Raw genomic sequence first — 15,021 nt, 5'->3', positions numbered from 1 at the left:
CCCATTGTGTATGGGACTTGTGAGGTCATTATGTAAACTTTAATCAATCAGTAAGAAAACTAGTGGTATAACTGTCTGTTCATTTTATAGCATCGGGATTAGTATAGTTAGTAACCAGTGGTTTCCCTGTGCAGCTTCATTATCTAATGGCCTTTTCTTCTTTAAAGGAAATCTAACTTTGTTTTCATGCATTATGAACCAAACATATCTTGAGAATGCTGTAGCTAAAATGATGCACCAGCATATCTTGTTTAATCCTTGAGTTGAGTGGTTTTGCTAAAAAAACAATTACGACATTGAGGGCCTTGGGAAAGCTGGGTTGCTTACTTCTTGCAGTACATAAACACATTAGACAAGCTGTCTGCACTGTTCCAGACCGGACTAATCACTGAGCTGGATTACTCATGCACAGCCGCTGGGGGATGGTCCAGTGATTGTTTACTTCTGCCTGTCAGTGATTACATCATTCTCCTGAGCAGTGTAAGAAGAGAAGCGCCGAGTCCCAGGACAGAAGCGACAGAGACTTGGTATTTTATAATAGTTTTTTCAAAACCACTCAGCTCAAAGATTAAACAAGATATGTGCCTGCTTCAGTGCAGCTGCAGCATTCTCAAGGTATGTTTGGTTCATAATAAATAAAGACAAATGGTGGATTTTCTTTAATGTATTTAATTAGAGCAGAACTTTTACTCAATGTAGAGGGCTGCCATCGTTTTACTGCTGCATCTAGTGTAGAAGAGAATATTTTCTTGCTATTGTGACACATGCAATACAGATGTGCACATCATCTTGGTTGCTTTCCATGTTCTGTACATTTCACAGACCTTTTATTTGTGCCTTACAAACTGAAGTTGTTCCATTTCCTTTGCATATCCTTTTGTTGCTTTCCTACACTGTAGTTGACAAAAGAACAATCTGTAGAGGAAACGTATTGTCAGACACCACCAAGTGTTTTCCTGCACATTAACTACTTAAATAATAATTGCACCCTGAGCTGTATGGATTTTAGAACAGGATCCTGGTTTTATCTTGACTGCAACATCTGCAATGGTAGATTTTACACATGTGACCGTAACCTTTTGACCATATGTGTAGATTGTCACATTGAAGATATTTTATGATATTGTATCCTGCATATACAGGCAGTCCCCGGGTTACGTACAGGATAGGTTCTTTAGGTTTGTTCTTAAGTTGAATTTGTATGTAAGTCGGAACTGTATACTTTATAATTGTAACCCCAGCCAAAATTTTTTTGGCCTCTGTGACAATAGGATTTAAAAAATGTTGGATTGTCATAAGAATTAGGATAAACAATAAAGCTTTATTACAGACACCTATGATAACTGTTATAGCTGTTTATTTTAACCTGGGGTTAAAGTGCAGTAAATTACCAACATCCAGAGGTCCGTTTGTAACTAGGGGTCGTCTGTAAGTCTGGTGTTCTTAAGTAGGGGACCACCTGTATTACATTGTGATTTGTATTTATGGCTTTAGAGAATTGTGTATAATGCCCATGACGAGCAACTGGAAGCCTGAAGGTCATTTGTGGCCCTCTGCTGCTCTGCTTGTGGCTCTAGGTTTCCATAACATGGTCACTTGATCAATATTTGTTATACTTTATTTTGTTATACTGAATTTATCTTTTGTATACAGCAAATCTTCTTTTTGTTGGTTGTGTTTGGATTAGAAAAATTTTGCTTTCTTCCCAGAGCTGTGCCATACCTGTCCATAAGCTGATTCTAGTATTGAAGCTCATTCCAGTGACATTTATGGATCTTACCACACAGGAGCCGTGGATAGCTGTTGTGGACAACCCCTAACGATAGTCATAGAAATGTAATGTAGTTTCAGCACTGAAGAAATTGTGCACAAACACATGCATTCACATACCCTGTGTCCTAATAATTCAATACGTTTCTTTACTACATGCTGTAAGCGGTCTCGTTTCATTTATGACTATATGCAGTAGACAATGGGGGACTAAAAACTTCCTGTGATATTTTACGGATATAACGATATAACACTCGATCTTTAATAATACATTTTGAGGACATCTTAAATAGCTATGTCACGTTCAACATAATGAGTTTCCACTGTGCTCAGCAGAACACAACAGACCATACATGTGTATACTGTTGGGTCACATTGCTATAGTTTTATGAATTCAGATGAAGGATGTGGCCTTTGCCCTGCAGCACAGTCAGCCCATTGGTAAATGTGGGATAGGAGCATGAGAAACAATGTGCTGTGTGTATCTGAGCTGGTTAGGGAGCAAGACTCTGAGATGAGAAAAAAAGGGTTGAGGCGGAGTTCTGGTAGACGGAGTGTAGGGAAATCTCTGGCTGGCAGTGACAGCACACAGCAGCTCTAGACAATTGCTGAATTCTTTTCCGGCTGCCTGCAGTAAACTCCTCTGCTGGGTCTAACACTGACTTTGAGAGAGAAGCTTGTACTGCCCTTACCCTGCTAATAGCTGATTAGATGAATATCCTATGCTAGAATGTTTGTTTCCAAATGGCCTGTGGGAGGAGGAAATCCAAGAAACTTAAATTGGAAGAGATCATCAGCAGGAGCCGTCTCTGCCTGAGCAGCAGCTTATTGAGCTCTTTAATCCCTCTGACTTTGATTCTTAAGGGAATGTAACGGATTTGCAGAATTCTTTCCTGAAAGTCTGTCTTTGGGTCCCCCAATTTCTGAGCTGCGCATGACATGACTGCTTCATTTGGTAGGTCGGTGTACTTCCTTTAAGCTGTCTCTTAGATTGATTACATTCATACAGAATGTAAAATATGGATGTTTAAGTCTGTGGGTAAGGTGTTTTTCCTTGAACTGTGATATGATGGATTTGAAATGTGTGTCTGTTGGAAGTGAAATATTAAACATCCTCCTAATGGTGTACATGTAGAATCCACATATTTGACCCTCGTACATGTAAGAGGTTAGACAAACACATGAAGCCTTGTATTCTACATTGTCAGCTATAGCCTATTATAGATTGCGGTTAGATTATACTTTAATTTTAAATGTTACTGTATCTAATCTGCTATGGAATAAAGATACAGACTTTTGAATATATATTTTAGATTTTAATTTTACTATTGTACTTTATTGTGTATTTTATCCACAATTTTCATGTTCATCAAGATATTGTGCTAGAGAATCAACATAGCTAAAACACCCTGTCTATGCCAGCTGTTGAAAAAAAGCTTTATTTGTCATGGGGAGGGTTATAAGTCAAGTCCTTTTGTCACCCAGGCAACTGTAGGAGATGCCACAACAGCTGACAACATTCCACAAAGGAGTAGGCCCTGCTAGTAGTCGTAAATATGGGAGAATGTGTAGAGGTTTAATTATTAAAACAATATTTCATGAAATTCAAAGCAAATATCCTTAAACAAAAGCTTAGTATTTAATATCACATGTGTTTCAAATATTGTGTAATATCTAGCAAAGTTATTAATTCTCTTCTTAGGGTACATATATACGTCCCCATAGACGGCAATGGCGGCCCAGTGACGACACTACACACACTTTCCCCATGTGTGCGGCCGTGCGCCGCTTTTCTCTATGGAGGGGTCACCTCCTTCTACTCTACAGCGCACAGCGATATGCCCATGCCCAGCCTTATATAGGGTTTACAACAGATTAAATTAGTTTTTATGAGCATTCTTTTCCATATACTTTATTCAGAAATTCTGCTTGGTTTATAAAATACAGACAAATTTCACCTCCTTGGTAACATAGTAACAGCTGTGTCCTATAAGTTTATTAACATTTTTTTTGCTAACACAGCATATCCCTGGTAGGCACATCTTTCACTTTCAGCTAGAAAGGGAGGGAGTCACCAGCAGGGACTGATAGGCTACTGATAGTGTTGGCAGACAACACAAGAGCAGGAAGGGTTGAAAATCACAGGCAAAAACCGTGCAGGTGGTCCCTGATTCAAAGGGAACCTGTCAGCAGAAATTGACCTTATAAACCTTTACCAGGTTGCATGTTGCCAAGCAGCTGAACACCTTCCTTCATGACCCAGTGTGGTGGCATCATCCAGAAAATGTACTGTGAAGTGGATGTATAAAGTTAAGGAGGAGGAGATTTTAACACTAACGTCTTCCTCAGAATGGCCCTTTCTCTGTAATTAATGGTCCTGCATCCGGGAGATCTGGTTAATGATGTCTCTGAAGTCCGATGCATGAAGTCACAAAGGAGGAGGTATTCAGAGCTTGATCCGCCTCCTTGACCTTGTACAACCTATTTATATCTCACTTTAAAGTTTATTTCTAGATGGCATCACACTGGACCATGAAAGAAAATAAAACTAGAAGGTGTTACGTTGTTTGAAAATGTACTGGTAGTGATTTATTAGGCTAATTGCTGATGACAGGTTCCCTTTAAGGACGCTCGACCTCTAGTTATAGACTGACCTCTCTGCCCACTGTGACCTCTGGTGAAGTGAAAAATTGTGCTGAAAAAGCCTAACTCTGAGTCAATTACTACAGGGGGCTGGCAGGCTATATACTACAGGGGGCTGTTTACTGGGGGGACAGGGACTGGCAGCCTATTTACTGGGGGGACAGGGGCTGGCATTTAATTTGCCTCCATATGGCTTCACCTCTTTGCATTACATCTCCACACTTCTCCTTTAAAAATACCAGTCGCTTATAGTATTGTGTCCTTTGGAATACAACACTACATTCCTTATTAATGTACACAGTGTACACCTTAGTTTGTTACAAAACAATTTCTGAATATGGAAAGACCCATTATGTGGGTAAATTGTTGTAGGGGCACACGGTGAGCCCACAAAGGGCAAGAGTTCTACTTTGCTTTAGATAGGTACATTATGATAGAATAGTTTTCAGGTGCCTTATTGCCGTTTCAAAACCCATGAGATATCAACATAGTGGATACTCATAAGAAGGGAACCCTTTTGGAAACTACATCCCTTAGGGTATTTATCATGGGGTATTGTTTCTATCTTGATCCCATGGGGGTTGTCAAACAAATGCGCGAATAGCTAGTTCAAAGTGAAATTGGATTTTAGTGTGCAGTATGTTAAACACAGCTTGTTGCACCATACAGCATAAATTGTCTCTCTAGTTATTTTAAAGTTTTTCTGGATCTAAGTAACGTTTTGACCCCATTATTTTATTGGAGTGGTGCGCTATGCATAATGAACTGACAGGTGTCTTTTTATATTTGAATGCACAATTGCTAGTAATTCATAATTTGGCAGATGTGACATGCCCAGCACGTGCCACTGATCCTTGATTTTGAATTTAAAAAATGTAATCCCACCTCCCTCCGCTACACAGCTTTATGTCTCCTCCTCCCTGCATACTCTTGCGGGCCGAGCAATTGCACTGTCCGCATCAGATCGTGGACATGCGCAGATAGGAGTGGAGAAGTGCCGACGGTCTCCACTCTATATGCGCATGCTCCGGGTTCAGCACAGGGTTGGATGCAGGTACGCCAACCCTGTGCTGAACCCGGAGCATGTGCAGAACTTAAAAACAGTGTTTTAGTGACAGGTTCCTTTTAAGGCTACGTTCACATGTCGATTTTTTTTTTGCACATGTATGTCAGAAAAGCTTCCGGCTGAATGTGTCCATACGCATATACCTGTATGTGATGGTCTCCTTTTGGCATCCATCTACTGAGTTAACGTCACATCCAGCAGGAAAAACAGCATGGTAGAGTGTACCTTTCCACCCTGCTTCCTTCTGGAACAATTAATTAACATACAGAAAAGGAAACTTCACATCTTGTTGTTATAGCTAAACTGTAGTCATAGTTTACCATTTTGAAGTTGCGCTTAACCGAACCTGTAATTAACATGAATTCTCAATGTGCATTTATAATGAACCTTAGTTGTTCCACTAAGGTTGTAAAAAGTACTTGGCTCCCTGCCAGCAAACTGCATCAAGTCATCATCATCATCATCATCATCATCATCATTATCTGCACACTGCTCTTACTTCCTGCTCCCTCCTCTCAAGTAAACAGACATGATCTGAAAGAGATTTGCTTACAGCACAAAGTCAGAAGGGGATGTAAGAAGCAGGAAGTAGAATTGTGAGAACTAATGATGATGACTCCCTGTGAGTGGAAGAAGTAATTTTAATTTATATAAGAAGATTGGAAATGAGTATTAAAAAGCCTTATGGGAAATTGTCATTAGTTGAAAATGTGATTTCCTGACATCGGGTTCCCCCTTAAAGGGGTATTCCCATGAAGACAAGATTCTGAAATGTGATAACAAAATAACACATTCTCTAATTCACTGTTATTAACAAAAATACATCATTTCACAGATACAAGTCAAACTTGTCTCTATCAGTCCTTGTTTACATAATTATGATTGCCCCTGGATCTGACCCTGCATCTTCTGAGTTTAGGGTCAGCAGACATCTTGTTCTTCTGATGCTTCAGTAAGCTGCCATCTGCCTCTAGCCCCCACCCGTGCATTCCAGGACAAGCTCACACAGACACAGATTTCCTGCCGGCAAGTAACAAATTGGGGGGGATTTAACAATGTGTCCCGGGTTCCGCCAGTTTCTAGCTGGAAAATACTAGTCTTTTGCTGTGTTAGATTTATCACTGTGATGATAAATTCTGGTGCAGTATAAGACTGTAGGTTCCTACTTTAGACGTACTTTTAGTTGGTCTCAACTGTGCGCCAGAATTTTGGGCGCACGGATGATTTCTTGCAGGCCATGCCCCTTAATCGGACAAGTGCCAAAAAAAAGGTCTAAAGGTCTTGATAACTGTGGTGCAAGGCATTTTAGACAGTGTTTTTGGTGCAAAAACAGAATTTTGGCGCAAGAGTGTTTATAAATCCCCCCCCCCATTGTGAGGAGAGTAAAGCTACAAGCCACAGGCAGATAAGTGATAGGGGCAGATGTAGGGATACTAGGCTTCATGGCAGCCAATAAAATCTCTTAGGCCATGTACACAGATGTATGGGAGCCTGTGATCACAACACCCATATTTGTCTATGGCATCTGGGCCAGGTGCCACTTGGCTTTCTATGGAGAGGGGAGGTGTGAAGAGCACCCCTCCTCTCTCCTGCACCGGCTGTATACAGGCCTGGACTACGACCCGGGCGTCCATACGTTTGTGTGCATGAGGCCTTAGGAATTCCTTTTCATTCTTTTATGAACTATATGAGTATTAGATGTTATAATTCCTTGGTATAGAGGAATATACCAAATTCAAGGCTTGTTTGTTTTCTCAATTATGGTAAGCTTCTGCAATTCGCAGATCTTACCCATACAACACCAAAAGCTCTATGATCCCTAAGCCGCTCTAGAAATATTTTTAATATGAAGGAACCTAAAGATTAGGTCACAGACACTTGCTATTATGAAGACCCAGTTATCACTCCTTTATTGCATGCTTAACTAGATGTTTTTGTAAAAAAAATAAAAAATAAAACCTCCTACAGTTGAAGAATAAGGTTATTGAAATTATATACAGATCTTATGTACCACGAATTTGTTTATATTTCTTTAAAAATGCCTTAGATATATTTTACGGTCAGAAAGGACTGAGAGCTGCTATCCCATTAACAGTTAAGTACAGTGAAGGAGTGTTAAGTTACTTGGCTCCAGAGCATTTGGAATCTGTGGAATGTGACTGCTTAATTGAGAATGATCTAACTTCGAGTGGCCTCCGAGATTGTGTATGTACATACGTGAATGCCAACACAAGTGGTTGAAAGTAAACTCAATGCACACAATTCAATATTAAAAAGTTCTCATTTAACAAGGAGTTCAATATAATGCTGTTGGATTGATATAGCAGTATTTGGCAAATATGTTTATCCATTGTTCTAGTTTCCACCTTGTAATGTTGAGAAACAGCTTGTCTGTATTTGGCCCCATAAAGAGTTACAGTAATATGGAATACCTAGGCTTCAATTCATCTCTATAAGATCTATTGATATTCTGTACAGTTTCTACTGTGTGATAATCTGCTGCAATACTTTGTAGGTAACACTTTTATGTAGTGTTTTCCAAGCTTAAAGGAAATCTTCCATCAAAATCAAGCATGATAAATCAAGGACACTTTCTCATAGATCCAGGCACTGTGGCTGCGGTAATCTTCTTATACTTGTTATCCATGGTCTCCTTCCTTCTAAAAACAACAACATTTAAAATTATGCTAAGGAGCATGAAGGGTAGGAAATTGTCACAGGCTGTTACAGTGTGCAAGGAACACTCCCCCTCCACTGTCATACTGTCCTTTACCGCAGTGAGATTTCAGTAGGCAGAGGGGTGACAGTGTAACAGCCTGGGAAGAGGGGCTCTGGTAATACCCCTAGGCTTCGGGCTCATTAGCATAAAGTTGATTTTAGAAGGAAGGAGGCCTCGGATAACGATTAAAAGAAGATTACCACAGTCACAGTGCCAAGATCTAGGAGTAAGTGTCCCTCGGTTTATCCATGCTTTATTTCCATGTTAGATCAACTATAGTGTTTCTAGTATAGAGCATCTTATTTCATAATGGGTTTCATATTCATTTGAATATTCTGTATATTGGTGCTCTTCTTTTAAGAAGGCTAAATTTCTAGATTTTTTTTACTGTATTTTAGATAAATGATGTATATGCTATTTATTGATAATGCATTTTATTGTACACATTGAAAATCAGTTGCAGTGAAAAAATCTCCATCATAATTCCATCAATCTTTGTGCTTGTTTTAGATTCGACAAATTACAGTGAAAGTCTTAAGCAGAGAGTCCTTCCTCCTGAGAATTCCATCGGGACAAACTCTATTTTCTTTATGACTGAACTACAAAGATCTGCAATGCAAAAGACTGCATCTCCAGCAGCCAGAGAAGAGAGGTGTGTTTGAACTATGTGGCTTTAACATAGAATAATGATTAGGCCAGTCAATGTAGAAATCAAACTGTGGTTGTATGTGCTAGGTGCATCAATGATGTGATGGAGAAGACTAATCCAATCTAACACTTTCTGTGTATTGACAGAATAAAAGAAGAGTATGTTTCAGCAATTTCAGTAATGCCAATATTCCATTTTCTGAAATCTGGTCCAAACTGTGCTGGAGATGGGTCTGTGCGCCATAACATCAAATCTACACTGACCATGACATGCACTTTATTTTAGAGTGGTTTCACACTGCCATTGTCAGTCAGTGAATCACAGACTGTGCAGTGTCCTGTTTCACGGACCAACTCCAAAGTCTTTAATTACATGTTTACAGTTTGGCGCTGCTGATTCGCAGAGAAGAAGTGACTACTTGCATTGTAGTTATATTATATAGTTTTATATATATTCCTGTCCTGGACACTGGTTGATACATGAAACAGGACACTGTGTGATTTACACACCGACAACCGCAATATGACTGAGCCATTACTCTAGCTTCTGGTGTAAATTGTGGAAAATGTGTCAGGCTGCACTATGCTGATCCTCTCCGGGTTTTTTCATTTTTAAGAAAAAGGTTTGAGAGTTCTGGAAAGCAAGCAAAAAGTTGCTAATTTTTGTTTGATAAAGCTTTGCAACTTTGTTTACCAGTTTTCTGGCCTTGATAGATTTTCTCCCAATTATTTTAATATTGTAGTGTTTATATTTTCTAAGAATATTTTTCCTTTAATAACTAGCATTTCAGAAGCTGAAAATCTATGGATGGAAAATGCACCAAAGTCTACACCTTCCTTTCAGTCTTCATTGAAGAACAGAAATAAGTCACTTGTTAGTGACTTGCAATCATCAGAGTTCTTGAGCCCTGAGAGATCAGCACTGAACCAAGACTCATCCCTCGGACATCAGTTTCTTACTATAAGTGATTCTAATCCAGGACACACTGATCTCCAAGAACATAATGCAAGCAGAAATGCCCGGGCTTATTTGAACTTTGACAGTCATGTAATTGCCAGCAATAATCCTCAGTTGCATGAAAAACAAATGTCTCTGCACTCAAGCACAAATGGCTCCCCGAAAACCATAAGAACACAGTTTTCATTAGACAATAATGTCTCCCAAAACCAAGGCAGTCCGGGATTGCAACATATGGTCAAAAACATTCAATCACAACCACCTCTTCCTGAGAAGAAGAGAATTTCTGAAGGTGAACGATCATTTGGCTCAGTCTCTCCATCATCGAGTGGATTTTCAAGTCCGCATAGTGGTAGTACAATCAGCATTCCGTTTCCCAACGTGCTCCCGGATTTTTCAAAAGTTATAAGTGAATCTTCTATCCAGGGTAAGAAAATTTTGTCCTAGAAAAAAATATGTTTCATCAAGCATAAAGTTCACTATCCTGCTTTAAATAAAACACATGTATTGACCAGCCACCTAAGTGGTGGGTTCTGGCTTAGAAGTTCCATTGGAGGTGATGTTGTAAGGCAAAAAATAGGAAGTAGAGCCAGCTATAGGACCTAGAAATTAAATTTTTCATCCTTTGTTAGAAATAATAATTCTAGTGAAAGTAATCATATTACCATATATATACTCGTGTATAAGCCGAGTTTTTCAGCACAAAAAATGTGCTGAAAAACTTCCCCTCGGCTTATACACAAGTCTATTAAAAAAATTCCCACTTAAAAAAAAAACTTATATACTCACCCTCCGATGTCAGCGCGGCTCCCCGATGTCCCTAATGTCAGCGCGTCCCGTCTTCATTCTTTTCCGCGGCTCCTCTTCTTTCTTCTTGCTTCTGTCATGGACGCGGCCATGTTTTCTTCATGGCCGCGCATACTATGACGTCAGCAGCGGCCGCGTCCTAGTATGCGCCTGCTAGAAGAAAACATGGCCGCGTCCATGCCGGAAGAAAGAAGAGGAGCCGCGGAGAAGAAAGAAGACGGGGGCACGCTGACATCGGGGACATCGGGGAGCCGCGCTGACATCGGAGGGTGAGTATATAAGTTTATTTTTTTAAGGGCTGTGGGGGCAGGCTGTATACTACATGGGGGCAGGCAGTATACTACATGGGGGCAGGCAGTATACTACATGGGGGCAGGCAGTATACTACATGGGGGCAGGCAGTATACTACATGGGGGCAGGCAGTATACTACATGGGGGCAGGCAGTATACTACATGGGGGCAGGCAGTATACTACATGGGGGCAGGCGGTATACTACATGGGGGCAGGCGGTATACTACATGGGGGCAGGCGGTATACTACATGGGGGCAGGCGGTATACTACATGGGGGCAGCTGTATACTACATGGGGGAAGGCTGTATACTACTAGGGGCTGCTGTATACTACATGGGGGAAGGCTGTATACTAGATGGGGGAAGGCTGTATACTACTAGGGGCTGTCAGGCTGTATACTACTAGGGGCTGTCAGGCTGTATACTACTAGGGGCTGTCAGGCTGTATACTACTAGGGGCTGTCAGGCTGTATACTACTAGGGGCTGTCAGGCTGTATACTACTAGGGGCAGGCTGTATACTACTAGGGGCTGTCAGGCTGTATACTACTAGGGGCAGGCTGTATACTACTAGGGGCTGTCAGGCTGTATACCACTAGGGGCAGGCTGGCTGTATACTACATGGGAGCTGGCTGGCTGTATACTACTGGGAGCTGGCTGGCTGTATACTACTGGGAGCTGGCTGACTATATACTACTGGGGGCTTGCTGGCTATATACTGGGGGGGGGTTGACCAATGCATTTCCCACCCTCCGGATTATACTCGAGTCAGTAGTTTTTCCCAGTTTTTGGTGGTAAAATTAGGGGTCTCGGCTGATAACTTCTGCCCATCAGGTGTTTTGTGGTCAACAATAAGACACTTCTTTTTACCCATATTTTACTTCTAGGTAGTCTGTTTCACTCCTTTAAGAGCCTTGATGTGGGATGGTGTTATGCAAGACAAGAGGTTGTGGATAAGTCAAAAGTACACACCAGATAGATTTGCTTCACTAGATTCTCTAGTGAGTATTTACAGGCAGGTTATGTACAAGATAGGTTCCGTAATTTTGTTCTTAAGTTGAATTTGTATGTGAGTCGGAACTGTATATTTTGTAACCCTAACCAATTTTTTTGGTCTCTGTGACAATTAGATTTTAAAAATGTTGGGTTGTCACAAGAACCCGGATTAACAATAAATTTTGCAGACACAATTGATAACTGTTATAGCTGTGTATTGCTGTTTATTGTAGCCTGAGGCTTAAGTATAGTAAATAACCAACATCTATACTTGTGTACTCCACTTTATTACTGGCTGATACAGGCGGTCCCCTACTTAAAGGGAACCTGTCACCAGGAGACCCATTTTTAGCACTCCCCCAGTCCCCACAGAGCATAGTACATATACTGCCAAAGTGTTTTTGTATTAAAAATTGGTTTTACAGAAAAAAAGATATGTTATATTGTACCTTTCATTAGCATCTGCTGTGTGACTAGGCAGTTGCCAAATGGGAGTGACTGGAAAGGAGCAGTTCCCCCCCACCCTTGGGAAACAGCCCCCCCATGTGACCTTTTCAAATATATGAAAACACCCATCACTTGGCTTAGCGACGCCCCCTGCTCCTCAACAGCCAATCCCGAGTGTGGGGAGTTATTCATATATTTGAAAAGTTCACATGTTTCCCAAGGGTGGGTGGGGGGGGGGGGAACTGCTCCTTTCTAGTCTAGTCACACAGCAGATGCTAATGAAAGGTACAATATAACATATCTTTTTTTCTGTAAAACCAATTTCTTATACAAAAACACTTTGGCAGTGTATGTACTATGCTCTGTGGGGACTGGGGGAGTGCTAAAAATGGCTCTCCTGGTGACAGGTTCCCTTTAAGAACACCCGACTTACAGACGACCCCTAGTTACAAACGGACCGTTTGTAACTAGGGGTCATCTGTAAGTCAGATATTCTTAAGTAGGGGACCGCCTGTATCAGTCAGTAATAAAGTGGAGTACACAAGTATGCAGATATTAAAAGATTAGAAAAAACAGACATGCAATAGTATTGCTCAGTATTAGATTAGGAAATCCCCCATCGAAATCAAGCATGGATAAACCAGGGGGCACTTACTCATAGATCCATGCACTGTGATAATCTTCTTATATTTGGTATTCTTAGCCTCATTAGCATAATTTAAAGTAGATTTGAAGAAAGCAGGCCATGGATAACAAATACCCTGTTCCCCTGAAAATAAGACAACATCTTATATAAATTTTTGCTCCTAAACAGGCACTAGGTCTTCTTTTCAGTGGATGTTTTATATTTCCATGAAAAAGAATTCAAATTTATTGTTGAACAAAAAATCAACTTCTCTAACATCCTTATTACTCTCCAAACTTATTTCATAATGAATTTCACAACCTTTTGCAGAATCTAAAAGATCTACTAATACTAGTGTATGGTGTGGGGGGAAGCTATAGCAATGACTACCACTAGGTCTTATTTTCGGGGGAAGTCCTATTTTAGGGGAAACAGGGGTATATGAAAATTATCACAACTATGGTGTCCAGATCTACGAGTAAGTGTCCTTGGTTTCTCATGTTTCTTTTTAATGATAAATTTAGTTTCTGGGATCACACAATTTTCTAGGTCTTGCCCCAGGGGGTTTAAAGATAAGAAATAATTTATACTTTCTTCTTCTGCACTTGGAGCCAGCTTAGCGCTGTCTGGCAGCTTTAGCCTCTGTTGGTTCTTAGAGGCACAATTGTTACTTGAAGTACTAGTATTCGACATTCAAATTTCAAGAATTCCAAAAAATTAGCTGGTCGCACATGCAAAGCTGGATTTTTGTTTTCTAAACAGCTATAAAATTTAATATAAAACTGAGAAAGTCGCCATGTACTTGGTTTCATGTGTGTAACATTGGTTTTTGTTGCTACAAATTTACATTAGCATCAAGTATAACTAGTATTGTATTGTCAAGGAACTACTGTAAATTTGGCCATAGAAATGAGGTATACTGCAGAGCATTTGCAGAGACGAGGATCAGTAATTTCAGTGTCCTCACAGAAGGTAAGGTTCTGCCAGAAGTTCATGGCTTAGGCTTAAAATGTCCCTTTTAGTGATGTATGTTTCAGATGCATCAGAACAGACTTAAAAGGGCTGACCACATAACTCCATGTTTTTTGTTATGTGCATGTAAATGTGTGGTAATTTACCAATACACATGTATTAATGTTGTGTACCACTTTAATGACATGCAAAGTAAAGCACCCTGCTTAGAAATGCCTTTTACCTCAGCAGCTGCCATTTCTGTCCATAAAATGGTCTCATATGGATGTCATGTGATCATATAGCCATTGACGGATTCTGGGAATATGTTTCCGGGTTGTGATAAGAATATAATTGCCTCTTTTGGTTACCTTGTTAGGCAGCCCCCTTAACATCAAGCATTATCATAAGGTCCCGGAAGCAAGATTGGCAATGGACAGTTATGATCACATGGTACTCCATCTGCTGCCTTGTTATGGACAGTAATGGCAGCTGAAGAAGTAAGGATTTTGTCAAAATAGCTTAAGTTTTCAGATTGCATCAGGCTTGTGGTTCTGTGAGCTATGGAACCAGAGTTTCTGGCAGTTAGAGAAATAGGCAGGAACTGGATCTTTAGCTGCAGTTCACAATTCCAACTATGTCTAGTGGGAATCTGAAAGAGGAAATTATTATGTTTAATATGACACCAAAAGCATGTTTGTAGGTACTAAAGAACTGAAGATACACACCCCCTGCGTTTTCTAAATTTGGCTTCTCACAGACATAATATGACTCTTTTCTGTTAATTTTTGCCTAACTTTGGCCGAGATTTCACATAAAAGAGGGAATTCTGAAAAGGACGTTTCAATCCTCACCTAAAGGCGCTAATCGTTTAATGGGTTGAAATCTGGTGACGTGTGTCACCAGACCTGTAAGATAACTGTCCAGACTTTGACCTTGTGATTTGCCTTCCCTCCAGACCAAATATTGGCAAGGATGTGTGTGTGTATATATATATACATACAGTGCAGACCAAAAATTTTGACACACCTTTTCAAAGAGTTTTCTGTATTTCTGTGGAACTCTCAATTTTAACATTTTATTGTGGAGATAGAGCACT

At 40.3% G+C, this 15,021-nt stretch overlaps 1 protein-coding gene across 3 annotated transcripts in view; it reads left to right on the top strand.

The window, feature by feature from the left end:
- The window catches only part of TNS3 (tensin 3), a 200,270-nt gene that overhangs the window by 159,188 nt on the left and 26,061 nt on the right, over positions 1 to 15,021 (top strand). For all 3 annotated transcript variants that reach the window (XM_072153124.1, XM_072153125.1, XM_072153126.1), the window contains exons 22-23: positions 8,709 to 8,850; positions 9,630 to 10,231. In XM_072153124.1, the coding sequence (XP_072009225.1) occupies positions 8,709 to 8,850; positions 9,630 to 10,231 (744 nt within the window). The remainder of the gene's footprint in view (positions 1 to 8,708; positions 8,851 to 9,629; positions 10,232 to 15,021) is intronic.

This window comes from Engystomops pustulosus, chromosome 5, assembly GCF_040894005.1.
Source record: "Engystomops pustulosus chromosome 5, aEngPut4.maternal, whole genome shotgun sequence".
Classification (NCBI taxonomy): domain Eukaryota; kingdom Metazoa; phylum Chordata; class Amphibia; order Anura; family Leptodactylidae; genus Engystomops; species Engystomops pustulosus.
This window is presented reverse-complemented; position numbering and strand designations above follow the sequence as displayed.